We start from the raw sequence: 27865 nt of genomic DNA, 5'->3' as shown, positions 1-27865 counted from the left end.
TGTGTGCAGTTCATAATTACTTATTATAATGTAATATTTCTACTTTGAGTTTAGCTCTCTAAGTTTTTATTTTGTACCTTTTTTTTCTCTCAGCATGTGCTATTGACATGGTTGATAAGGGCCTACCCATTCAGGAGGGACCGCCTCCTTACCCTGGAGCTCCGCCGCCTGGTTTATCAGGGGCTCATTATGGAGAAGCATCAGGAGGTGGGGGGAGTGTTCCTCATTATGCAGAAGCTGACATCATCAGTCTGCAAGGTGTTAGTGGTAACAATACATATGCAGTTCCCGCCCTCTCAGCCACGCCCGCCGATTGCCCACCATTGCCTGAGTTGCCACGGGAACGACTAATATTCAAAGAAAAGCTGGGAGAAGGACAATTTGGAGAGGTGCAACTTTGGATTACATAAATATTACAAATTCCCACTTCTCTCTTAGGTTTATGGGATTCTTTAGTCATAAACCTTATTGTGTGGCCGAAAGCAGACTAATAACATTGTTCCCTTTAAACCAGTCTAATTATTGTCTGCTTCCTTGTTAGGTTCATTTGTGTGAGATTGAAAACCCCCAGGATCTTGCAAACCTTGAGTTCCCGTTTAATGTCAGGAAAGGACGCCCTCTTCTGGTGGCTGTGAAGATTTTACGGCCAGATGCCTCAAAAAATGCCAGGTAACTGTACACGTGGTTAATCATTATTTACGATATAAATACATTTTAAAAATATTTTATATTTTAAGTAAATTAAATATAATATGTTTTTTATTTTACAAAGATCATGATTTTTTTTATCATAAATAATGATATTTTCTTAGTTACTTCATTTGACCTTAACAAAGCAAGCCATTTAAAAAAAAAAAAAACATTTTTAACATTAAAATTTTTTTTATTTAATAAAAATATATATATATATATATTTATAAAAACATATAAAAAATATTTTATAAAAAAAAAAAATATATATATATATATATGCTCCCTAGCTTTGATTTGGCAGATAAAACTTTTTCAAATAATATTTTATTAATTTTTATATTTTGAATGCAATTACAATTTTTGCTCAAACTGTTCTCAGAGATTAAAAAACAAACAAAACAACATTTTTTTGTGATTCTCTGATACCTGACATACCTCTGATACCTGCCATTTGAGCAATTAAAAATTTTAACTAGGCTATGTATTAAAAAAGAAGAAGAAAAAAAAGATAATAAGATAATTACAATATGAAAGTTTGGGGTTGTTGTATAAGGAGATGGTTTTTGTGCCAAATAATCAGATTTGGTTGTAATAGTTCTTCAGCTAAATTGTAATAAACTCAAATTCTTTATGCTTCATTTCAAAATGTTCTGTTCTTTTCCCTTCTCTTGTTACTGTCTCATTCTTTTCATGCTCTTCTTTCAACAGGAATGATTTTCTGAAGGAGGTGAAGATCTTATCTCGCCTGAAGGATCCGAACATAATCCGCCTGCTGGGTGTGTGTGTAAGCAGCGATCCATTGTGTATGGTCACAGAGTACATGGAGAGCGGAGACCTCAATCAGTACCTCTCCCATAGAGTGTTGCTGGACAAGACTGGACCTTCACATAATACACCAACCATCAGGTACACACACACACACACACACAGAGAGAAATCAAGTAATGATTCATCTAATATAAATGCATATCTCATAGTGTGAAAGGTTAAATCTCCGTCTCTGTCTCAGCTACCCAGCTTTGATCTCCATGGCGAGTCAGATCGCATCAGGAATGAAGTTCTTGTCGTCTCTGAACTTTGTGCACCGAGACCTGGCCACACGAAACTGCCTGGTGGGTGGAGAGAGGGGCGAGGGGGAGGACAGCGGCGGAGAGCGTCCGATAAAGATAGCTGATTTTGGCATGAGCAGGAACCTCTATGCTGGAGATTATTACAGGATACAGGGACGAGCTGTGCTGCCTATTCGCTGGATGGCATGGGAGTGCATCCTCATGGTGAGAACACACACTGTAACAACTGTAACTTAGTTATAATAAATAAATGAAAATTAAATAAATAAATGAAAATTGATTTATTAATGTGACTCATTCGTGTTACTATAATGATAATATATTTAATACTAAGATAATATTTAATTACATATTTACTGCTATATTTAATAATATATTTAATTTAATTATTTAATTAAGATAATATTTAATTATTTAATTTATATTTATTTATTAATATGTATTATCAGCTTTAATATTTGATATATTATCATAAGCACATATAATAATTTTATGTATACAATTTTATATAGCATTTTTTTAAATAAATAAATGAATAAAATTACAACATTTTATAATGGGGTCCAAAAAGTGAAAATTAGGGCTGTCAAACGATTAATCACGATTAATCGCATACAAAATAAAAGTTTGAGTTTGCCTAATATATGTGGGTGTACTGTGTGTAATTATTATGTATATATAAATACAAACACATCCATGTATATATTTGAGAAATATTTACAAGTATATTTATTTATTTATATTTTTATATAATTTATATTATATATAAATACATTTTTTGTACATAAATAACATATTTCTCTTAAATATATACATTAATTTGTGTGTATTTATATATATACATATTAATTACACACATTACTCTCACATATATTATACAAACTCAAACTTTTATTTTGTATGCGATTAATCACGATTAATCGTTTGACAGCCCTAGTGAAAATGCTTTATTTTTTCTGCTTTACTGTATATAATAAAAATATATATATATATATACTTAATTTGTATTTATTCATTTAATATATATTTAGACTTAATATGTATTATCTTATAATAAAGAAATATTATATTATAACATTTTGCACAATTTTCTTCTTTTTTTCAATTATTAATAAATAAAAATATAATATAATAAATGGGGTCCAAAGTTTGCAACCACTAGTAAAAATAGTTCATTTTTTCTGAATTACCATAATGAAGATATATTTATTTATTAAATGTACATTTATTAATTACTATTTATTACCAGACTGAATATTTATCATATAATAAAGAAATACAATATTATATTATTATAACATTTTGTAAACAAAAAAATGTGTATAATATAATATAATATAATATAATATAATATAATATAATATAATATAATATAATATAATATAATATAATATAATATAATTTATTAAATTTATTAAAAAATTAATAAAAATAAAATGCATATAATGGGGTCCAAACAGACTCTGACCACAGGGAAAATGCCTCATTTTTTTTCTTGCATTACTATAATGAAGAGACATTTAATTACTTAATTTATCTTTATCAAGTTATATCTTTTAGAATTTATTATCAGACTTATTATATTTGATACAAAATGTGTATTAACATTTATTTTATCAGTACAAAGGAGTTCACATGCTTAGTGGCCCAAATCGTAAAAATATCATTTTACCATGTTTCTTTTTTTGGACCCCACAATAAAGTCACATAAGCAACGTGTCACTCATGCAGTACATAACACTAATGTCCTTCATCTCAATCAGTTTTTTGTGTGTGTGTGTCTCTAGGGGAAGTTCACTACGGCGAGTGACGTGTGGGCATTTGGCGTGACGCTGTGGGAGATGTTGAGTGTGTGTCAGGAGCAACCGTACAGTCACATGACTGATGAACAGGTCATTGACAACGCTGGGGAGTTTTTCAGAGACCAGGGCAGACAGGTATGTGTGTATTTCCTAACACCTATTAACCCTTATGAAAAAAACAGAAGCGTAGCCTCACTGTCTCTCTCTCTCTTCATCAGGTGTACCTGTCTCGCCCGGCTGTTTGCCCACAGGGTTTGTATGAGCTGATGCTTAGCTGCTGGAACAGAGACTGTAAACTACGGCCTTCCTTTGCGTACATTCACTCCTTCCTCACCGAAGACGCCATGAACATGGTTTAGAGAGTAACAGAGAAGAAGAATGTAAGAAAGTGTGTGTGGACCACAGACTGGTGGTGTGTTTTTAAGCAGACACGGCTAAGCACTCTTATGTAAATTAGTGTATTTTTTTGATCAGTGGGTTGGGGCGAACAAAAGCCGCAGGTTCGGTGCCCCTGAATGACCCGCTTTTCATCCCTTATCCTGAAATTCTGAACTCTTCAAGCAACATTTTATCCCCAAATCATAGTGTTCCCCCACTATTCATACATCACTATTTCACAGTATTTTGGTTTGAAAAGCTCACATTTCCCAGAATGCACCACAGAAATGACATTACTCTGCCTTATTTATTTTCTTTAAGAATCGGAGAATGAAATCGGTGTGTAAATGTGTCTTGCTGTGGAAGTCTTTTGTGTTCTGTGAGGTCTAGTACTGATGAATAATATGAAATGGATTTCGGGATAAAATGTTGCTTGGCATCTGAACCTTAAATCTTGGTCCTGTAACCTGTATCAAAACTGTCTCTTCATTCCCTGAACACTGAATATATCTCAAAACATAATCATATGAACTGGTGGAGGGTTTTTGTAGCTAGATGACAGGCAGCACCAAAAGCACACGGCTCTACAAACTGTCCATTTAGTCGTAGTTCTCTACAGGCAGCATTTGACAGATGATTGATATGCATATTAAAACATACTATAGAAGAAATACAGAAATTGTTTTTTCTACTTAAATGTTAAGTAATAATAGTGAATAACATTTTAACAGTCTAACTTTGCTACCATTTGTGGTCATGTAGAGGATGTATTAGCCAGTTTTTTGTGTCTTTTTTTTTTGTGGTGGAGGGTAATTCATCATCACTAAACATTAACATTGAGTGGGACATTTTCATCTCTGTGATATGATATGAGGTTTTGCTGAATCATTGTAACGATGGAATCCCATACAGGGGCAAATTCACGAGTCATTGGACCTTTTGGAGTTTGATGAACGTCAAAAACAAACATTGAAGAGCTTCCAGTTTTTTCCAGGTACTAGAATTATGTACAATAATTGCTGATCTGTGAAACACAGGCTTTTGACTCAATATTGTCAAATTGTGCTGAATTAGAAGATTGATATTTGTGACTCCACCCCTGTTTGTCTGCACATAAATGGTCCCTTTAGGCTCATTCACAACAAGAACAATAACTATACATTATTGTGTATCGGTGTGGACGCTAATACATTATAGTTATCATTCTTGGTGTGAACGGGCCTTTGCTCTGCTATCTCAAGGTTTACAGCCACTTCTCCCTTCATTAACTGTAAATTGCCGTTCACACCAGGAATGATGGCCATAAAGAGCGTCCACACCAACAGACCACAACATTCTGCTTATTTTAAACATGCGCAGCAATTTTGTCGTCTACTGCTTTAAATGCACAAGCTCTTTAAAGGGTTAGTTCACCCAAAAATGAAAATTCAGTCATTAATTACTCACCCTCATGTCACACCTGTAAGACCTTCATTCATCTTCAGAACACAAATTAAGATATTTTTGATAAAATCCAATGGCTCAGTGAGGCCTCCATTGCCAGCAAGATAATTAAATTAACACTTTCAATGCCCAGAAAGCTACTTAAGACATATTTAAAACAGTTCATGTGACTACAGTGGTTCAACCTTAATGTTATGAAGCGATGAGAATACTTTTTGTGCGCCAAAAAAACAAAATAGTGACTTTATTCAACAATATCTAGTGATGGGCGATTTCAAAACACCACTTCATGAAGCTTGGAAGCTTTACGAATCTTTTGTTTAGAATCAGTGGTTCGGAGCGTGTATCAAACTGCCAAAGTCACATGATTTCCGTAAAGGAGTCTTCGTTACGTCATAAGTGTTTCAATAGGTCACCACTGGGGGGCATTTTGGCAGTTTGATACATGCTCCGAACCACTGATTCAAAACAAAAGATTCGAAAAGCATAAAAAAATATCTTAATTTTCTGAAGATGAACGAAGGTCTTACAGGTGTGAAACGACATGAGGAGTGAACTAACGCTAAGTTGAGAGGATTCCAATTGGCTGTCAATGTTTGTATCGTTCATCAGCTTGAAAAAAATAATTTTGAAAGTGATTCCAACAATATCATTCTTTATGGCCCATCCACACCCAGGAGTAAGGATGATAACAATAAAGTTTTAATGTTCATTCTAATTCTATGAGAATATGTGAACTTCACACCACAAGTATAAAAATAACAATTACTTTAAGAACATTTTTTGCCAGCTGATAAAAAAAACAAAAAAAAACTGATGGCCAATCAGAATCCACCCAAGTTTAAAGAGCTCAAGCATTTAAAGCAGCAGACAACATAACTGCATCGCACGCAACATCCATTTGTTTGGACGCCAATATAGTTATCGTTATAGTTCTTGTTGTGAAACGGGACTTAAGTGTGAATGTGATTTATTGTGAGTCATTTTTTGATGGCACAGAAAATGACTAAAGAGAGTTTTGTAACTGACCTGCCATCACGTGGACTGACTTGAACTAAGCTGAACGCAGATCGTGAACTTGTTGGTACCAGTATGTGCTGGGTTAAAGTAGACTTTTGGAATTCAAAGACTCTTTTGGATGGGATGTATGGATGTATGTACTACCAATGCACTATTTGAAAGGACTCAATATGAGCCTGGACTTGCCAGAAATTGAAACGAATGGGCCTGAAAAGTACATAGTAAGCAAAAGAAAGGAAAAAAAAAAAAAAACAAGCAGAATGGCCACAGAAATGTAAATTTATACCAATAAGAAATGTATTGTTTATAAACAGAAATAGAAACAAACTAAGAAAATAGAAAAATAACCAAAGCATTTGTCCTGAATTTACCATGTAAACCTGTGGGACACTTGCAGAGAAACTCTCTTAAAGCTACAGTACGTAATTGCATTTAATCTCAGTGGTGGTTTCAGTGACTGCAGACTGTACATTTAACTTGAAACTCATGTGGTGACGCCACCTCATCCTCATTTAAGAGGAAGACTGCGTGTGTAGGTGGGGTGGAGTGCAACATAAGTAACATTTACTGTAATATACACAGAAGAATGTGATTCCCAAATGGTTATGTTGCCATGGCCGATTATGCTTATTGAATGACCTTTAACCTCTTTTGGTACACTGAGGCCTTTTGTTGTATTTTTATAAATATAGTTTTGGGCATGTTCTGTCCTTAGCTATTCATGTTTCTTAAATAATGAAAAATGTAAATAATTCATGGGACATAATTTTCTTCATTAATATTGCTATCTGTTATTAATCGGGTCTGTCTGTCTCTGTTTTAGACTCCCTGCCTGTGTTAGTCAGTGTCATTGCCTGTGTTGTCTATTTTTGTAGGTGTTTTAATAAAGTAACCTTTTCGAATAAAGTAAAATGTGATCGTTTTCATTTTGAGTAGTATGTGATTTAGCATCTAGATTTGGGTAAACAAACACTTCCACACAAGTTAGTAAGTACAGCACATGCTAATAGTTTATTGTTTATATTAAACAGTACATACTTATGTATAAATCTCAGCCTGGATATATAGATCTACAGTTAAAAGTGAAATATCTACATCACCATTGAACATACAGTAAGGCAAATATTGGGTTAGTCTGTTGAATATATAAACAAGGCTTTACCCCAAAGAAAACAAACTAATGGCAAAAAACCTGTAATATTCTGAGTGAACTGAGTCATTAAGGCCAGGAAGAATCACATGACACATCAGTTATGTTCCTGTTCCTGGAACGCTGGAGACCAGAGCAGGCTGCTGTCAGTTTGATTCGGTGAGGAAGTAAAAAGGCGCTTTGAGGCACTTTGAAGGCGTAAACTGGAGATGCATAGGTTTACCTTTGGTAATGTTGAGTTGATTTTAGTGTGAAGTATACAGCAGCATGGTAAAACCAAAACTAACTTTTTTTGTTTTTGCAACCATTGGAAAATGATACGAGAAATGAAACCACCATCAGCCTTCACTTGAGTTGCTGTGGGCACAAAGACATGCTTGCGGCCTGCATTAAAAACCTAACCTATTTCCTCTTCTTCTTTTTTCCTGTTTGTTCATCAACTTCAAAATCATCAGGTTTCTTTTCTTCACTCATTTCCCACCCCCTCCTGCTTTTCAACTTGCTGTAAAAAACACTTTCCTGAGCACTGTTTAAGGGAAAGTGACCTGTCTGAAGAGTAACAAAAACTTGCATTCCAAATCATTTTAATATGTCTGCAAACTCTAGTACCACTGTTTAAAAGAAAAAGTCTTTACAAACCATCGGACGATATATTCTCAGAACATAAGTCACAAAGAGGTTTAAAATATGGCCAGAATAAAGCATCACATTTCAGTGTCTGGATACAGAAGGCATCAAGCATGTGGAGCATATGGCTTCAGTAATGCACTTGAGGTGAATTTATGTGCACTGGTCTGGAATGCACTTTGGTTTTGAAAGGAACTGAACCAGAATCAACAGGCGTGTGACTCTAATAGACAGAAACACAGAAACTATTAAGAAATTAAAAGACCAGCCCTGCTTCCCTGAATATTCACTATTAACAGAGGCTCTAGAGTAGATGTAGTTCACCTTATAAATGTATAAAATTATAATAAATTGTGATACAAACATTGAATTCACAAAATATAATATGAAAACTGAAGTTACAAATGGTGAATTACACACACACACAAAAAAAGACCTCACTGTTCCAAGTTCAGTACACATTGGCATGCACACATGCACACAGACAGGAAGCGCTGAGATCCGCAATCAGAGCTGATCAGACTTGATTCCTTCATCATGAACTCCATTAGCCCATGCGGGTTAAACCAACCTGGCCAAAAAACAAAACAAAAAAGAAGTGTGCTTTACAGCAATGTACTACCAAAGTATTTAATGTGATCTTAATGGACATTCATTACCAGCTCTGATTTAGCCAAAACATTGTGAGAGTTTGATACATTTCACTGAATCAGATCAAATAGCATTTGTAAATATCAAAGAATAAATTTCAAACTCTGATTTAAGGATTGGCTTGTGTCATCACTCAAAAATGTATTTTTTTTAGCTATATTACCTAGCTACACTTTCAATGAGAGTTGGTCATTGGCGGTGACATAAGTGAAAGAGAATGTTGATGATGCAACAGAAAATTATGTCAACTACCAATGGGAATGCAGACATTGATACTACAGACAAAAAGGAATGCCTGCTGGTGATTTAATCAATGTCAGTGTGAACAGCCTATTATCTAGACGTGCGTTTGGTCACCTGTGAGATGTTCACTCCGGTCAGTTTCTCCACTGCGAATGGCAGGCGAGTCATGATATCCAGAACTTCTCCTGTCAGCTTAGCAGCGCCCACTTCTGACCCACCGCTGGACACCATGGTGATCTTCTGAGCTGCACAGAGTGGCTTGCTGATCTCTTCTGCCATCTAGAGGAGTGGAGGTCAAATGGGATTTTAACATTATTGAGTGATCTTATCATTGAACTCATTTGATGACATTTAGAAGTTTATATGCACTTACCAATGGGAGTTTCTCCAGCAGCATGTCCACCATGGCTCCCTCTTTGTACTCTTTAAAAGCTTCTGCCTTTTTGGCCATCTGCTCAGCTTCAGCCCGACCCTTCGCCTCCAGGGCAAAAGCCTCTGCCTCTCCCCTCATCTGAAACAGAGACAGAAAAAGATTAAGAATGATAGAATGGGGATGTGTTTTATAGTCTAAAGGCCCCAATATAATCACGGCAAAAAAAATGTTTTAAAAAGTTTGATTTACTGTTAGAGAACATCCTGACACTGCTCATGCTGCTGGGAGCATGTGCTGCACACTTTCCTCTCAAAAAAATATATAAATAAATAATATATATATTATATATATATATATATATATATATATATATATATATATATATATATATATATAAAATAGCACAGATGAGAAAAGCATCCGATTATAGCAATGTGGATGTTTGCATAAGCTCTGCAATTCGGCACTACAGTCAACACGTCACGTATATTTTAGTGCCGTCAAATAATTAATCGTGATTAATTACATCCACAAATTTGTGTTTACGCAATATATGGTGTAGTATGTATAATTATTATGTATATATAAATACACTCATGCATGTATATATTTAAGAAAAAATTGTTATTTTTATATAAAATATTTATATTTGTAAATATATATATATATATACAGTATATACATGCAAATATTTCTTAAATATATACATGTATGTGTGTATTTAAATATACATAATTATACACACTACACTATATAAATAAACTTATTTTGGATGTGATTAATCGTTTGACAGCACATGAAAATTTATGACATACAACTTCAATTTCTACTATAAAGCGGCTCTCCAGTGTGTTTTTACCAAGCGGCAACCTCCCCCAGTTTCTTGTGAAGCCAATACGGAAGTAACTTAAACTGCGATTCATCGACTGGCCGCTAGGGACAGGCTCCAAAAGGGAGCAGAATCTCATTGACCATAATGTTAAAACAGCCAAGTTTACAGCAGAAAAAAACATGTTTACACTCTGGTTCAAATTGTGGTTTTGGTCTATACTGCTAATTTTGCCCTTCATGACAACTCTGAGGAGGGTGAATTTTTTTATAACTCATCCGTTTAAATTATATTAAGCCTTAAAGTTCTGCATAATTAAGGGCGTGGTCACTTGAGTGACAGGTAGATTGCGCTGCTGTCTGTGAGTCGTCACTTTACCTCAGCAGCTAATTTCAGCCACTGAATTTGGCATCTCAGTCGTATTTGTGCTTTTTTCTGGATTATTTTATACAATATATGGCTTGCTGCATACTCGAGACAGATGTCAGTCTGTGTACATGTGCTTGCATGCGGAACACACATTGTTGGATCGTCTAAAAGCATTGGCTAAAAGTTTTGTTCCTGAGATTTACTACAATGACAATACCAGGAGGATATACAACTCCGACAGCACTGCTTGGATATAACTAAAACTGCTGCACTATTTTGAAAAATTATACTTTGGACACGTGCTTATTAGTTTGAGAGAACATTTGAGAGTTGTACAGATATCTGGTACCTATATATGTACGTATAGAGTTTTACATTATAAACGATGCTCAGATTGTGTCCTTTCTTGAGATATGTAATGCAAACGATGGATAACATTTAAAGATTTCATGGATTTAACGCTTTCATGAACAAAAATTAGTTTTTTTATGTTTTGAAATGGACATTTTACCCAAGTGCAACGGATTGGATTCATCTCGCGATCTCTATTTCATTAAAGGTATGAAGTCCCAGTTGATTTTTTTGTGTTATTTGCACACCCCACACAAATTAATTAGCCTACTGGTGTTAGAGCATCTATAACGTTATCTTACAAAACACCGTAGATTGACAGTAAACCTTTAGTACTTTCTAATGATATTGTTATCTTTATTAATATTTTAGATAGTATCTATAGCTATCACATCTAAGCTAGATAGCTAGGGCGGCGTGGTTTCAGCAACAAGTTGCATGGGCTCCAACTTTGTCCCCTCCTCTTTGCCCATTTTCAGTTATCTGGGAGTGACGTGCGGTGACGCGCAGCTAAGATGGCAGCGGCCTCATTTGCGTGTCAAAACTGCTGTTCAGAACTCTATGGGTGACGTCACGGACACTACGTCCATATTTTTTTACAGTCTATGGTTTTTACTCGTGTCGTGACCTCATCAGACTGAACAGAAGAAGTGAACATGAAGATTGAAGATGAAGATTTCCATGTCAAAGTAGGCGGAGCCCCAGAGCACACCCACCTATTATGTAATCGCCATGGACCAATGGTAGTTCAAAGGAGTTGGCAAGCTGTTTTGAACTCCGAAAATGAACTTTTCTTTGGCCTGATTATGTTTGAAATGACATCACACCAGTTCATTTTTCAGTTTCGCTTTAAGTACATCGGGGCCTTAAAGGTGAATGTCGTGTAGGGTGTGTCGCTTGCAAACAGTAACGCTCATTGTCACTGGCAAAAAAAACAAGTGTGTGGAGAGGTTCATGAACTCACTCTGATGGACTCTGCCTCAGCTTCTGCCTCCATGATCAGCTGAAGCCTGTTAGATGAGAGGAGATGAAGATTATAATAACAAGCTATCAGTTTTATTTTTTAGATTTTCTTTGCTGCTATGCACAAATATGTGTTAAAGTAGACCAGGGGTGGAGAACGTTGATCCTGGAGGGCCATTGTCCTGCAGAGTTTAGCTCCATCCCTAATTAAACATACGTGAAGCTAATCAAGGTCTTCAGGATTACAGGCAGTTGAGTGTGTTTTTCAGGGTTGGAGCTAAACTCAGCAGGACAATGGCCCTCCAGGATCAACGTTCCCCACCCCTGAAGTAGACAAAACGCAAAACAGTGGATCCCGATGTTTGTGTATCACCGCTTCAGTTTCTCACCGTTCTGCCTCAGCGATCTTCTCAATACGGTATCTCTCAGCCTCGGCTGGTTTCCGGACCTTGGCCTCCAGTTCCTTCTCCCTACGGCTGATCTCCTGCTCCTGTAAAGTGATCTGCTGCGTACGCTCCACAACCTGAACCTGCATCTTCTCCTCCTCGATACGCTGCTTTGTCTTGGCCACCTAATTCAAATCAAAGTGGGTAATGTTTGAGAAGAGCTGCGCCCTCTACTGTACAGCTGTGAATTTGCATTTCTATATTAATTTTCTTAGGCTTATTTATTTTTTACTTTTGGTGTGAAAAGGCTTTTAGTACATTTGCCAAAAATAAAACTTTAGTTTGTTTTGATATTTGTAATTAAAAAAAATTAACAAGCAAGCCCAGCCCAGGTTAGAAAAAGTAACACAAAAGTAACGTAACGCACTACTATCAATAAAAAGGGAGTTTTTTTAGGGAGTAACGCAATATTGTAATGCATTACTTTTAAAAGTGACTTTCTCCAACACTGGATTTACAAAATTACTTTTGGCTTGATCCCTTCTTGTAGACCTAAAGATGTGGATTCAGACAGCAAGTAAAATAATCACAGTTTGTCAAAAAAAGTAGTTAATTTGTCAGGGAATTGCACACATCGTAGGAGAAAAACAGAGATATTTTGGATTTGGACAGCAATAAAATAACCAACTAACACTTGTAATTACTGTACATCCCCATGAGAAACAATTATCATCCGACTAGGGCTTTAATTGCCGTTTTTCTTGAAATTCCTAAAAATATTAACTGATGTAAAGCGGCAAATCCTCATTGTACCAGCTGGAAACCAAGTTGAATATAATTTGGTACCTGAAGCTGATAAGCCATTTCAGACTCCGCCTTCTTGGTGTTGACCTCATAGTCATAGGATGCTTTCTTCAGCTCATAGTCTCTTTGAGCTTTAGCCATCTGAATTTCATTCTTATACTGAGCAGAGACCTTCTCCTGCATGGCGTGAGCCTCCTACACACACAAACACATACATTTAGTTTTATCCAACACCATTTAATGACAACAGGAATATAAAAAATCTCACCTTGATGACGGCATCTCTCTTGAACTGAGCTTCACCAATACGAGCGTCTTTTTGCACCTGAGCAGTACGAGCTTTACCCAGCGAGCTTAGATAATCCTGTGAGAGAGTCCGGGTGAGTTTCATACTGAGGTATATGTATTATTACTAATATACACTTCTCTTTAAAAAGTTTGGGGTCAGTAAGATTTTTTTTGGAAGAAATTAATACTTTTATTTAGCAAGGACTCATTAAATTGATCAAAAGTGACAGTAAAGACATTTATAATGTTACAAAAGTAATAATACTGTATGTTTTACTGTATTTTTGATCCAACAAATGTAGCCTTGGGCATAAGAGACTTTTTTCAAAAACATCTTACCAACCCCAAACTTTTGAACAATAGTGTTTGTTAGTATGTGAGGTGCATAACGTCACCTGATCGTCATGCACATCTTTGAGCGTGTAGCTGACAACACCGATCCCCATGTTGACCAGGTCAGAGGAAGCCACCTTAAACACCTGCTCTGAGAACTTTTTACGGTCCTGATAGATCTCCTACAGAGAGAAAGAATGAGAGATTATACAATAAATAACCAATAACAGCACATGTCTCAGTCAGCAAATGTTGCTTGTTTATTTCAGCACTAAAACCTTTCAGACCTATTTGAAACGTTCTTATAAAAAGTTTTTTTGTTTCTTCTGTTCTGTGTGTGTTTGATACAGAATACAAATAGCTCTTTAAGCATCTCACAGTACCTCCACAGTCAGGTGGGCGATAATGGCTCTCTGATGTCCCTCAAGAGTCTCCAGGGCAATCTCAGCAATCTCAGTCTCGGACTTCCCCATGAACATTTGACAGGCGGCAGCCAGCATTTCTTTATTCTGACCCTGGATCTTCACCTGCAGAACACATAAATATCAGCACTCACAGACTGATGTAACAGATGACTGTAAAGTGTGTGCGCCTCTAACCTGTGCAATGCCAGTCACTGAGATTGGTACTCCATGCCTGGTGTAGACCTTTTCACTCTTTACATTCAGAGTCAGAGTATTGAGAGAGATCCTAGAAGAAAAGAAAAACAGTGATAAAGAATTTTTTTAAGTCGGCATGAAACAGAAGTTGCGATAATTTTTCTTCCCTATTGTGATGTACATCCAAGTAAAACAGCTTCTAGAACATTCATCATAAAAAATATTTAACAGCATGATTGTGTTCAACATTAATAATAAGAAATGTTTCTTGAGCACCAAATCAGCATATTAGAATGATTTCTGAAGGATCATGTGTAATGCTGAAAATTCAGCTTTGACATGATAGGAAGAAATTACATCTGACAATATAGTATAGAGTGGACAGGAAGCGAGGTGGGAAAGAGAGAGGGGGACGGGATCGGGAAAAGTACACGAGTCAGGGCTCAAACTTGGGTCGCCTGAAGCGCAACTGCGCTATATGGTGGCATGCTGCCCACAAGGCTATAGTATCAAAATAATTGATCTCTCAAATAGGTTTCCCAAACATAGAGGAAAGAAAGTTTTTTTTTTTTTTTAATAATAATAAAAAATTGCAATGATTAGTAACTTCAATGTGGGCGTGGCTACCCAGCATGACTGATGGCTGAGCTTAACCTCACAGATGTGAATGTTGATGTACAGTAATCAGATTATGGACAGCAAATTCATCCACAGTGGTCTACAAACTACGGCAATTATCTGTAGTGATCTACAAAATGGGACGAAGGTATTCTCTGAGGAACAAGTGATTCATTAATTTTCACCACATGTGGAGGGGAATGTAAACAAGTGGAGTCTTTACTGCAAACAAAGCAGCCTCTTGTTCTTATTCCCATCATTCATGAGGCCCACGAGTGCCAGTCTATTCTTGAATCGCATTAGAGACTCGCACTGTAGCACCTGGTTAAACAGAATGGTCCCGATGCACGTGTGTTCTAGCACTAACACGTTCTAATAATCCATCTTCTGTTGTAATTCAATACATACCTCTGGATTTGCTGAATGCAGGGAATAACAAACACTCTTCCACCAGCAATCATCAGAGGGGGAGAGCGACCACATCCTGAAAGAGATGAGATTTGTGTTTGCTGGTATAGTGTCAGTACTTAAATAGTAAAAACATACTTGGTGGAATTTTGAAAATCCACTGGCTAGGTGTTTGAGGCATGTCCATATCTGATATGAGTAATTTTATATCACAGAAACGGTATATATCACAAAAAAAGGGATGCTCTGATATTAAAAGTCTGGCCAATACAGATGAGTCGAGAATTATTTTATCATCTTATGGCTGATAACTGATAAATGGTCAATAATAAAATGTAAGGTTATACTTTACAGTGTCACAGTTAGATTGTAATTACTCAGTACTGAGTACTATTAATTAACTACATGTACTTACTATAGAGTTACTGTTAGGGTTTGTTACTTGTAATTATGCATAATTTACTGTTATTACTATGGTAAGTACATGTAGTACCGTGTAACTATGACACTAAAATAATGTGTTACCAAATTTAATACTATTTTGTCAAAATAAATTAAAAACAAAACATTAAAAAATAAAATGAATAATTTTTAAATGCTACAAGTGAATTTGAGCATCACAACATAATGTTAAGTATGAAATGTAATACTCATTTTCAGATTTTGCAGAAAAGTTACATTTAACAGTGTAATTTTTTTAGTTTTATTAAAAAAAGAAAAAATATAATCTACAGGTAAAAATGGGGGTAAATGCTCAATTAAATAACCAGTATTGACCATTGCTGATATTATGTATCCCTGAGCTACAGGCCATGAAAGTTTGGGGTCAGTACATTTTTTATTTATTTTTTAAGAAATTAATGCTTTTATTTATGATAAAAAGTGACAGGACACTAAAGACTTCTACATTGTTACAAAACTAATTATTTCAAAATAAATGCTGTTCTTTTGAACTTTCTATTCATCAAAAAAATGCTGAAAAAATGCATCAAGGTTTTCGCAAAAATATTAAGCAGCACAAAAGCTGTTTTCAACATTGATTACAGTAAGGAATGCTTCTTGATATCTAAATCAAAATATTAGAATTCAGCTTTGCCATCACAGCAATAAATTGCATTTTAAAATATATTAAAGTAGAAAACAATTATTTTAAATTGTATTAATATTTTACAGTATGACTGTTTTGTTGATCAAATAAATGTAGCCTGGGTAAACATATGAGACATTTTTAAAAAAAAATCTAAAACTTCTGAACAAATATTTTGTATATATTTGTGACCTTGGTCACAAAACCAGTCATAATGGGTCAATTTTTGAATTGATTTATACATTTATACATCTGAAAGCTGGATAAATAAGCTTTCCTGTGATGTATGGATTGTTAGGATAGGACAATATTTGGCCGAGATACAACTACTTGAATATCTGGAACCTGAGGGTGCAAAAAAAAAAAAAAAACTTAAAGGGTTAGTTCACCCAAAAATGAAAATTAAGTAATTAATTATTCATCCTCATGTCGTTCCGCACCCGTAAGACCTTCGTTCATCTTCGGAACACAAATTAAGATATTTTTTAATTAAATCCGATGGCTCAGTGAGGCCTGCATAGACAACAATGGTTCTTCCTCTCTCAAGATCCACAAAGGTACTTAAAACATATTTAAATCAGTTCATGTGAGTTCAGTGATAATACCTTGATACTATAAAGCGACGAGAATATTTTCTGAGCACCAAAAAAAGACTTTTTAACAATATCTAGTGATGGCCGATTTCAAAACACTACTCCGGAGCGTTATGAATCTTTTGAGTCGAATTAGTGATTCGGATCACGTGTCAAACCACCAGACTGCTGAAATCACATGACTTTGGTGCTCTGAACCACTGATTCGATTCATAAAGCTCCAAGCTTCATGAAGCAGTGTTTTGAAATCGGCCATCATTAGATATTGTTAAAAGTCGTTATTTTGTTTTTTTGGCACACAAAAAATATTCTCATCGCTTTATAATATTAACAAATGTACTCACATGAACTGTTTTAAATATGTTTTAAGTACCTTTGTGGATCTTGAGAGAGGAAGTACCATTGCTGTCTATGCAGGCCTCGCTGAGCCATCTGATTTAATAAAAAAGTATCTTAATTTGTGTTCTGAAGATGAACGAAGGTCTTACGTGTGTAGAACAACATGAGGGTAAGTAATAAATGACAGAGTTTTTATTTTTGGGTGAACTAACCCTTTAATATCCTAATGATTTTTGGCATAAGAGAAAAATCAATAACTTTGACCCATACAATGTATTGTTGGCTATTGCTACAAATATACCCATGCAACTTATGACTGGTTTTGTTTTGTTATCTATTACAATTCCTATGTTTTAAACTACAAGCAAAAATAAATAAATAACAGTCAACCACTATATGAATTATTCACTTTTACTATCAGAACACATTTCCAGTTTAACAACAGAGAAACGCATGTCGTCATCATAACAATACATTACTGGAAACTCGCCAGTTTAACGTCTCCCCGTTTAAAAAGGAATGTCAATCCCTTGCATGATTTCCATGATTTCCAATGTTAGCAGACACCATTAGCACACTTCCTGTCATTGCATGACTCCAGCAGCTTGTCAACTGTTTACAGAGAGAACAAGGGCGACAGAGCCATAATGGAGCTGGTGACTTACTTTCTGCCCCTCTGTACAGTGTGGCTTGACTACATTAACCTTGTTGTAGTAAATGAGCCTGCTGGGGTTTTTCCCCCTGAGCATTAAAATCATCTTAATGTGTAACCACTGACATTTATCTACACAAAATATCACAACCATTACAGTGAACTTTGTGTCTCTTTTGACCTGTGAATGAAAGTCACATGAATAGCTGAAACCAGTTGTTCTACATTGGCACTGTTTAAAAAAGAATGCAGTTTGCACAATCTCATTGATCCGTACAATCACTAAAGTACTTCTATGGGCTATATCTTTATTCTAACCCTCAAGGAGGATCACTTATTTTTAACTGAGATGCCTGTGTAATAAAGCCCAACAGATGCAGCATACCTGAGATCACCATAGCCTCATTGGGACCACAGGTGTAAAACATCTTGAATTAGATCTGAGGAAAGAAAGCAGCCAATAGATCAACACATGCTGGGAATATTTTAGATGTGACATCTGAGTAAACACAGACAGCTCTATCTCACATCACAAGCTCAATGGAATAAGTTGATGACTCTAGTAGTTTGTCTCTCTTGTGAGTATACTTCCATTGCCTTTTCTGTAAACCATCTACATCTCTTTTAACTTTATTCAAAATCACAGACCTGCTGACCAACAAATAAACTGAAAAAAAAAGAAAAAAAAAATTACATTTCATTAGAAGAGATCTGCATAATAACGCTATGTAACAGGTTAGTGTATGTTCCAAAATAGTATATACTTCAGAATTAAATTTTAACTTTATTATACTATAAGGTAAAAATAGTTCCCATATAAGTTAATCTTATATAAACCTCCTTTATAATATCAATAATCCAAAACACGCTGTAAAAGGCTAAACTACTAAAACCAAAATGAATTTTAAGTCGTTATAAACACTAACCCTCGACGATAAATAAGCATACATCTCTCATAATTAAAACTAGACCCGAAAGCACAGTCACTATCAAAACAGGTGCGAATATATAATCAACACTAGTAACATTACGTGTTTAGAGGCGCTGATGTTTTTGCAACAGAACAGGAAATGCTTGGCTACTCCTTAGTAGCGGCTATGCTGCATTTCACGCGACTAAAGTTTACTTTGGTGTTGAAAATCGAAAGTCCAGACACTTTGTAATATTTAGACAAACCATATGTTCTTACCGATGGCCGATATTTCGGTAAAAATGAAGTAGATGTGGTCCGGATTGACTCTCTTGCGTCAACGGCGAAAACTCGTCGTACTCACGCAGTCTCGGCCACGCCCATTCAAAACACTCGGGCTGTGTTTTAAAACTCAAGTCAGCTCCCTACCGTGACTACAGCTCTGAGTGTGCGAGATGCGCAAAATGCAGCCTAGCTAGGCAGTTCACTAGGTTTTACGACGGTCATGGATAGACTGCTCTCTGCTGTGAACTGAGGAAAAAAACACTTGTGAAAGCTTTCAAAATCATGCTTTGGTAAATCATATTTAGCCATACAATATTATTAGTCAACATAAAAAGTCATAATTATGGAAAAATGTCGAAATTATGAGATTATAAATCATTGTTATGAGATGAAAAAACGAAGTCATAATTTATAATTTCCAAAAATCAAATTATGACATTTAAAGTCAAAATTATGAAATAAAAGGTCATAATTATAACAAAAAGTCATAATTATGACAAAATGTCGAAATTATGAGAGGCTACTAAATCATAGTATGAAATGAAAAAACGAAATTATGAAGTCATAATTTATGACATAAAAGTCAAAATTATGACATATTATGAGATTAAAGCTTATAATAATTATAACAAAAAGTTGAATAATGACATTGTGAAGTATGACATTGTAACACCATAATTCAGACTTTTTATTTTATCTCATAGGTTAGACTTTTTATGTCATTATGTCAAGCTTTTAAGAAATGGGCTTACATATACAGTAGGTACAGCTTTGCAAACAATTGGATGTATCTAAGATTAATCTCTCATTTAAACAAAATAATAATAATAATGATTATTATTATTATCATCATTGCAAATTTGAGAAGTCCAAAGTGGGCTATAGCCTATATCATGTGTGTTCCAGATTATTGCATGTTTTTTTTATATAAATTTTACACACTTTTAAGCTATCCATTCATCAATGGTAACTGGTGAGTAAACTTTTTCTGTATGTTTCTTTATTCTTTTCAAAATCTTGTCTTATATATCAATCTGATAATCTTTTTTATTGTCTCTGGTTCTTCGATCAACTCCATATTTCTTTGTCAGTGCAGAAAGCTTAGTGAGAATTAGGCTACACTATTTATATGATTTATTGTCACTGTATTTTTCCCTGTGTCCCCAGTTTGTATACACAATGAAAATAATAGGCTATTAGTGGGTAAACATTATGAAATAAAGTTAAACAATTATAAGTTAAACAGGAATGTACAACATATTTAGGCTATAACATGATAACAATAAGTCTGGCTATAAGGGCATTTCATATTGCAATAGTTCAAGCGCACATTTTGGCTATTGTATCGATACTGTATGAAAAACATAAGGTCGGTGATTTGTTTAAAAAAAAAAAATGTTACTAAAAAACCTTAATAAGAAAAGCACAACTGGATACAACCAGCAGACTTTCCTCTCTTTTTTCTACACACAATCCTTGTTGGCACTCCCAGTACTTCCGGTCCTCGCTCCAATTCCCGTCACTAAAACGTGTCTCGCACCAATCAGGTTTCTCAGCATCCAGCAGCGCCCCGCCCACAACTATTCCAGCCTCGTTCTGGAGACAGTCCAGGAATATAAAGCCTTTGTCCGGCTTTTCCAAATTATTACTGAGCCACGCCGCTACTTTTTGAGGTTTATTTGAGAACTTCTCGCACAATTTCTAACAATGAGGGAGATTGTTCACATCCAGGCCGGTCAGTGCGGAAACCAAATCGGTGCCAAGGTAAGAACAGCTTTTCAAAGTATAAAAGCAAGTCATTTACATTTAAAAAAAATACTCTACAGGCTCTCAGAATGCAACAAAAAGCCGCTATGTGTAAAGAACCCCAGTGTAGTTCTAGTTCAAGGCTTTTACCTCATCTAAAACAGAAATATTTGATCTTAATTTTGTTTCTGAACATATTAGAAAGCATAGTATTATGCAGAACACACCTATTTTTTGCATTGCACATCTTACCAGACGTTATTAATAATGCATTACACTATAGCAACACGTTGGGCAGTTTTATAGACCCACATTATGTGCAAGAATTTTTTCCATTACACTGCTTTGTCCTTGTGAACCCCCTTTATTCACGCCCAAAATATGCGGAGCCCACTCTTCATTCATTACCACTCGTTCTTTAACACGGTCTGTATAGCAATTTCTCTAAATAAATGATGCTCAAGTTCCGCAGACTCTAACCATAAATCTCTTTGTCTGTAAATCAGAGATGTGGGTGAAGGGATTCACTGTGGGAGAGGGGGGTCTGTCCTCTTTCTTTCTTTCATTCTTTACAATGCACCGGGTGTGGCGGGTCTGATGTGAACAGCAGCGCTCTCAGTAATTATACGACCCGTTATCAGTGTCACGAGCCCTTTAAACAGCTGTCAGGACCAGCTCGCGAGCCATGACACATGACACTAATATTACTAACGCATACCTTAACATAATTAAAAAAAACAAAAAAAAAAAAAAAAAAAACATGAGTATTTTCTAGCTTTTGACTAAATTCTTAATTTTATGTGCAGATATTGACCGCTGTGATTCAATGGTCAACCGGAGGATGATGGGAAGGGTGGGGCAATGGAAACAGACAATGAACGATTTTAACAGAAACAATTAAAGAAGGTTAATAATGTGAAATTATGAACTCTTAATCAGTTAAATCAAGTGCTTTTTGTATGAAACATTGTTTAATTTTCCCCTAAAATTAGCTTCTTTTTTTCCTGTAATTGTTCCCAGAAAAGGATTACCCACGTCTATGCATTTAAAATATCCAATTAATCCATTAAATCCGATTCTGTACCACATCAACACAGACATTAAAGCTGCCAATAAGGACATATTCACACCCATGATGACCCCATTAAGATGCACATTTTTTAAAGATTGCCCATGAGATGTTGGCATCAGAAATTGGGTTAAATCGTCCTCATCCTTTATAAGACTTGGACGTGTCTTTCAAATGATGAGATTGTGAGTGTCTGTTGAACTCATCTGAGGTCAGGGCAGGACAAGGAGGCATCCAAAATGGACTTAATGGCTGTAACAGCTGCTGCCCATCCCCTCTACAGTACAGATATAAATGAAATATGAATAATTAATGAGTAAATTGCATATTCATGGAAAACCTTTGATTTGTTGGATTGAATAATTGGTGAAATTATATGTAGTGATGGTATAATTAATGCTGAATGATGTCATATGTGTCAGCATAGTATTTTATGAGGCTATTATGTGATGACACAGCAGAAATGTAGGTTGCCTGGAGTAACAGGTTTTTAATAGGCGAGTGTCAGAACAGGGTCACAGGAGGGCTGTGTCAGTCAGCGCCTTCTAGTTTATTGGCCTCATTCTTTCAAAACAATTATTTTCAATATATCCCAAGAACAATCTTTTCTTTCTCCATTCATGTTTGCTTGCTGCCTTGTTAAGTCCATCTCGACCCCTCTCTCCCTGCTTCTCTCTCAGATTAAGGTCACTTGGACAGTAACATTGAATTAACGATTTAAACATCAATAAAGCCTCTTTCTGAGCTAAAACTCATTTGAATCCAATTCCAGATTAGTGATTAGTTGACGCTGTTTCTCAATATTTTTTTGTGTTTAATAAGATAGAGTGGAGGTAGAATTTACTAAACTGCACTACTAAACTATGTGCAATGAGGGAGATGTTATAATTGCTGTGTGGTGTTTGCAGTTCTGGGAGGTCATTAGTGATGAACATGGAATCGACCCAACAGGAACCTATCATGGAGACAGTGACCTGCAGCTGGACAGAATCAGTGTCTACTACAACGAAGCTACAGGTACTTCACTAAGACAGCCATATAGGGCAAGATGGGGAAGATGCCCCCCTTTAATAACAGTGTGTACCCATCAAAATTTCATTGTAAAGTTTATTGTAAATGATTTATCTGTGCACATCATTATTTTAAAAAAACAAATGCCCTCGTAGTCTATAAAAAAAAAATCCCCTCCCCCTCACTACGACATCTCTTCTCTGATGATGTGTTCACCAGCAAGGCAGGACAATAATCCCTCCCCTCCTTCAACCTGTCACTCACAAGAACTCACTTCAATCAGTTCCCGATGGATGAAGTCAAGCTTTTTATTTTCTCATTCGAGAAGCTGCTTCAGTTGGAAATGTCACAATCGAGAAGAAAACATAATTTTTACCATTTTCGTTTCATGCTGACTTTTAGGGAAATAAATGGAAATAACTAAAAAAGTTGTCATTAATGGTGCAATATGTAAGAATTTTGCAGTAAAATATCCAAACACTAGGCCAGTGTTATATATTTTGTTCATTTGAGTACTTACAATATCCCAAATTTTTGCAACTATTTGTAAATCGTGAGAAAATTGCAATTTTAACCAAGGCTCCGGGATATGTGAGGAGTCGCCTGTCAATTGCGTCATACCCGCGTTATCCTCGGTTTCCGGTTTTAATTTGTAGAAACCATGGGAACACCACAGACGCTTTAATATTTACATGTTTTAATAGGCAAGGGAACAATTGTTTTGATATATTTATAGACAGAAAACTAATTATTGTTATATAGCTCAACACGTTTAGTCTTATTGTTTTCTAATTTTCTTGATTTTTTTGCGAGTACCATGCTTTACCATGCCTTAGAGACAAGCACTATTTTGTGAAGTAGCTAACATAGCATAATCAGATGCAGCTTTATTTTAGTAACAGTAATACAGCATTTTCTCCATCATACAATACATTTTAAAATTCATTTTTATGCCATTTATCAACAAAAGCCATCCAACATTTATTATTGATATTCTAAACTCAATCCATCTTACTGCAGTGTGCAACGGTGTCTCACAGCAGCCACCGAGCGAATGCACAGAGTAACGTTATAACATTTTCAACACACTCAATTGTATCTAATATGATAAACAGATCTGCGTTACCTCATACTCATGACCGGAAAAGTGGAAGCGGCGGCGGTGAATGTGGCATAATAAAAGTTCTGCTGCTTGTGAGGCGTGTTTTGAGCAATCGCTCCAGCGGCCTCGTTCAGCTCCCACAACACTCGGTCCTGCTCTACTTCATACTACAGTAACGTTAATAATTGCATCCATGAACATGATTTCTTCCCGAGTCCTATGCCAATTCTTTTCTACTGGCCGTTGAGGTGGAGACCACATGTCCCAAGATTCCGCGCTCAAACTTGGCGTCATCAAGCTACGCCTTTGTTTAGAATAAGCCTCTAGCGACCTCTAGCGGACAGAAAATATTACATATTGCACCTTTAATGTGAAATACTTTGTAAGCAATGGATATTCTATGTAAATGTATGCATTTTGACAACATTTGGTCTGTTTTTAATTTTTTAATTCAATATTAAAACAATATTTTTACTCCACAAATCTATTTGAAATGCTGTATACTGCTGTAATTAATTCAACATTAATTATAAAGAGTAGCAATTCAATAAATGTCTTGAGATGCGACTTCAAAATTTGAAACTTCCAAAATTATTAGGTGAAAAAAGAGATTGTATGTTACTATCAGCACAAAACATTGATGCCTGTCACAAAAAGAGGGAGGAGTCAACCAATCAGTGATATTCTCACAAACACACACACACAAGCATGCATACACACACACAGCACACTGAATTCATCTGTTCTAGAATTACTGTAAACATTAGAAATGTTTTGGCAATACATTGTAACAAATGTCATGCCAGTAATGCTCAATTGAATGAATTTGAATTGACATCATTTATATATCTAGAAACTTATTTTATATAAGTAATATATATAATATTAAATTTATATTAATATTAAATTTCTTATGTGTACTGAGCTGGTCTGCTTCTTTCCCATGTCCCTGTGTCTCTCTCTCTCTCGTGGAGGAGGTAAATATGTGCCAAGAGCAATATTAGTGGATCTTGAGCCTGGCACAATGGACTCTGTGCGTTCAGGACCCTTCGGACAGATCTTCAGACCAGACAACTTTGTTTTTGGTGAGTGACTGGCAAAAGGGTATATGTTTAAAAATGTGCAAAATATGTTAAAAATATTAAAGTAGCAAGTCTCAGCTTGCACATTCTGATGTGTGCGCTTCATGCCACCTCACAGGACAGAGCGGCGCTGGTAATAACTGGGCCAAGGGCCACTACACAGAGGGGGCGGAGCTTGTGGATTCCGTTCTGGATGTGGTCCGAAAGGAGTCCGAGAGCTGTGACTGCCTGCAGGGCTTCCAGCTCACTCACTCCCTGGGTGGAGGAACCGGCTCCGGCATGGGCACCCTATTGATCAGCAAAATTCGCGAAGAGTACCCTGACCGCATCATGAACACCTTCAGCGTGGTGCCTTCCCCAAAAGTCTCTGACACCGTAGTGGAGCCTTACAACGCCACGCTGTCAGTCCATCAGCTGGTGGAGAACACCGACGAAACTTACTGCATAGACAATGAAGCCTTATACGATATCTGCTTCCGCACCCTCAAACTCACCACTCCCACATATGGCGACCTCAACCATCTGGTCTCTGCCACCATGAGCGGCGTCACCACCTGCCTGCGCTTCCCCGGCCAGCTAAATGCTGATCTGCGGAAGTTAGCGGTCAACATGGTGCCCTTCCCCCGTCTGCACTTCTTCATGCCCGGCTTTGCCCCTCTGACCAGCCGAGGCAGCCAGCAGTACCGCGCCCTCACTGTGCCTGAGCTCACACAGCAAGTGTTCGACGCCAAGAACATGATGGCAGCCTGCGATCCCAGACACGGGCGCTACCTGACCGTCGCCGCCGTGTTCCGTGGCCGCATGTCCATGAAGGAAGTCGACGAGCAGATGTTGAACGTCCAGAACAAGAACAGCAGCTACTTCGTGGAATGGATCCCCAACAACGTCAAAACCGCAGTGTGCGACATTCCACCTAGGGGTCTCAAAATGGCCGTCACCTTCATCGGCAACAGCACAGCCATCCAGGAGCTGTTCAAGCGCATTTCCGAGCAGTTCACGGCCATGTTCAGGCGTAAGGCTTTCCTGCACTGGTACACGGGAGAGGGGATGGACGAGATGGAGTTCACAGAGGCGGAGAGCAACATGAATGATCTGGTGTCCGAGTACCAGCAGTACCAGGACGCCACCGCCGAAGAAGAGGGCGAGTTTGAGGAAGAGGCAGAAGACGATGCTTAAGAAGGAAATGAAAGAGGAGGTGGTAGCGTGTCCAAGTCTGAGTAAATGTAGCAAAACCGATACGGAAACAACTTTTAGTGTCTCAAGTAGAAATTAGCACTAGACAAATGGGGCCAAAAATAACCAGAGGAAGGCAGAAAGAATGTTCTTAAACACAGAATAGGTGGAAAACAGTGTTTACAATTACAAATTGCTCACTTTTTTGTGTACTTCTTTACTATTCTGATGGTCAGTTGCTCTCTGTACAGAACAGGGAAGAAAAAATGGCAAACATCCAACTAGAATCAATGTTATAAATGGATAGATGGTGGGGTCAGGGAGGACAGTAACATCTCATTATTATTTTATTTTAACATTTGCTTCTGTTTGTCTGCATATAACTGAAGTAAAAATATTATTTTGGTGTTTTCTTGTGTTTTCTTTTGTTACTATTGCACTAGAACAGGGCAACTCTGTGAGATGATGGCACTTCAACATGACCTCAATGGGTCTGATTGCAGTATTTAGAGAAATGTTTTGAAGAGAAAAGTATGTTGTGTGAAAGATGAAGGAAAAGAAAAGGACTGAAAGAAAGACAGAATAACCGGTTCAGAAGAACAGGGTTATTTATTCATAACCTCGCTTGGACGCCAGCCAACGTCTATAGGAGGACAGAAATCGATTAATGACATGGACGATACAGGCAAGTATTATGCAGATGGAAAGACAGGAGTTTTAGCATGTTGAATTGATTGTTGGTGCAATTTTTAAATTCATGGACTCTGTTATGTTTCTGAGCCCATACATTTAAGTGTTACTGCATATTGTTAATTACATATTTTAAATGTTTTGATGTTCCTTGATTGTCCCTGTGTGGAAAAAAACTGAGCCTCTGGAGAAAACCAAAATAAAAATGAAAACAATTTCGTTAAGAAACAAGTCTTTGCTGTGGTTTTTGGTGTGGTACACATCCTAGAAGAAGCTCAGGTTGAACCTATAAAGTCACATTTAGGTTTGCACATAGAAGAATTATGCCTTAGTGAATTGCTTGCATCATTAAACACATGATTCATAATACAGTAAAATACAGCACAATATACATATGATATGAGAGTATATGCATATGAGGCCTATTATATGTATGTAGAATGGAAAATAGCCTAAATAAAAATGTATATATTATCTTAAGGGATACATATTTTCCATGTAGTTGGCACTATTGTTCAGTACTAGCAGGCCTTTATGCCTGTGTTTTAGGTTGATGTTGGTACTTTTTACAGAAGATAGAGAGGAAATGCTGTACCTTTTCCAGAAAGTACTGATGATAGTGACAGCAGTGTGTCAGAAAACAAGGTCGTAGTAAGAAAAGAATACGATGAAGATCAAGGAGGATAGAAGCAGTGAGGGTGATGTCAGAGATGAAGAATATGGGTCAT

At 36.4% G+C, this 27865-nt stretch overlaps 3 protein-coding genes across 11 annotated transcripts in view; 2 read left to right on the top strand and 1 right to left on the bottom strand.

The window, feature by feature from the left end:
- The window catches only part of ddr1 (discoidin domain receptor tyrosine kinase 1), a 42649-nt gene extending 37196 nt beyond the window's left edge, over nt 1–5453 (top strand). For all 5 annotated transcript variants that reach the window (XM_048151959.1, XM_048151960.1, XM_048151955.1 and 2 more), the window contains 6 exons: nt 94–389; nt 542–669; nt 1402–1599; nt 1703–1967; nt 3551–3700; nt 3784–5453. In XM_048151959.1, the coding sequence (XP_048007916.1) occupies nt 94–389; nt 542–669; nt 1402–1599; nt 1703–1967; nt 3551–3700; nt 3784–3924 (1178 nt within the window). In that variant the 3' untranslated portion in view covers nt 3925–5453. The remainder of the gene's footprint in view (nt 1–93; nt 390–541; nt 670–1401; nt 1600–1702; nt 1968–3550; nt 3701–3783) is intronic.
- Nucleotides 5454–7393: 1940 nt separating this feature from the next.
- On the bottom strand, nt 7394–19407 carry flot1b (flotillin 1b). 2 transcript variants are annotated; one of them, XM_048152003.1, is made up of 13 exons: nt 19259–19407; nt 18455–18509; nt 15399–15474; nt 14373–14463; nt 14157–14300; nt 13836–13955; nt 13421–13516; nt 13195–13347; nt 12352–12533; nt 11964–12009; nt 9451–9588; nt 9192–9356; nt 7394–8754 (listed from the first exon to the last, which is right to left on the bottom strand). In XM_048152003.1, exons 2-13 carry the CDS (start codon nt 18495–18497, stop codon nt 8731–8733), a joined length of 1278 nt encoding a protein of 425 aa, XP_048007960.1. In that variant the 5' UTR covers nt 18498–18509; nt 19259–19407; the 3' UTR covers nt 7394–8730. The 2 variants fall into 2 exon arrangements, with proteins under 2 accessions (XP_048007960.1, XP_048007961.1); XM_048152004.1 differs by lacking the exon at nt 19259–19407 and adding an exon at nt 19101–19186.
- tubb5 (tubulin, beta 5) lies at nt 18513–27365 on the top strand. 4 transcript variants are annotated; one of them, XM_048151994.1, is made up of 4 exons: nt 18513–18647; nt 22988–23096; nt 25170–25277; nt 25393–27365. In XM_048151994.1, the coding sequence occupies exons 3-4, from the start codon at nt 25217–25219 to the stop codon at nt 26448–26450; spliced, it is 1119 nt and encodes a 372-aa protein (XP_048007951.1). In that variant the 5' UTR covers nt 18513–18647; nt 22988–23096; nt 25170–25216; the 3' UTR covers nt 26451–27365. The 4 variants fall into 4 exon arrangements, with proteins under 4 accessions (XP_048007951.1, XP_048007950.1, XP_048007949.1 ...); XM_048151993.1 differs by having other exon boundaries at nt 25167–25277; XM_048151992.1 differs by lacking the exon at nt 18513–18647 and adding an exon at nt 20857–21028.
- Nucleotides 27366–27865: the final 500 nt, after the last annotated feature.

The sequence above is a fragment of the Megalobrama amblycephala genome, linkage group LG13 (genome assembly GCF_018812025.1).
Source record: "Megalobrama amblycephala isolate DHTTF-2021 linkage group LG13, ASM1881202v1, whole genome shotgun sequence".
Lineage (NCBI taxonomy): Eukaryota > Metazoa > Chordata > Actinopteri > Cypriniformes > Xenocyprididae > Megalobrama > Megalobrama amblycephala.
The sequence above is the reverse complement of the archived record's forward strand: the minus strand, read 5'-3'. Positions and strand labels throughout refer to the sequence as shown.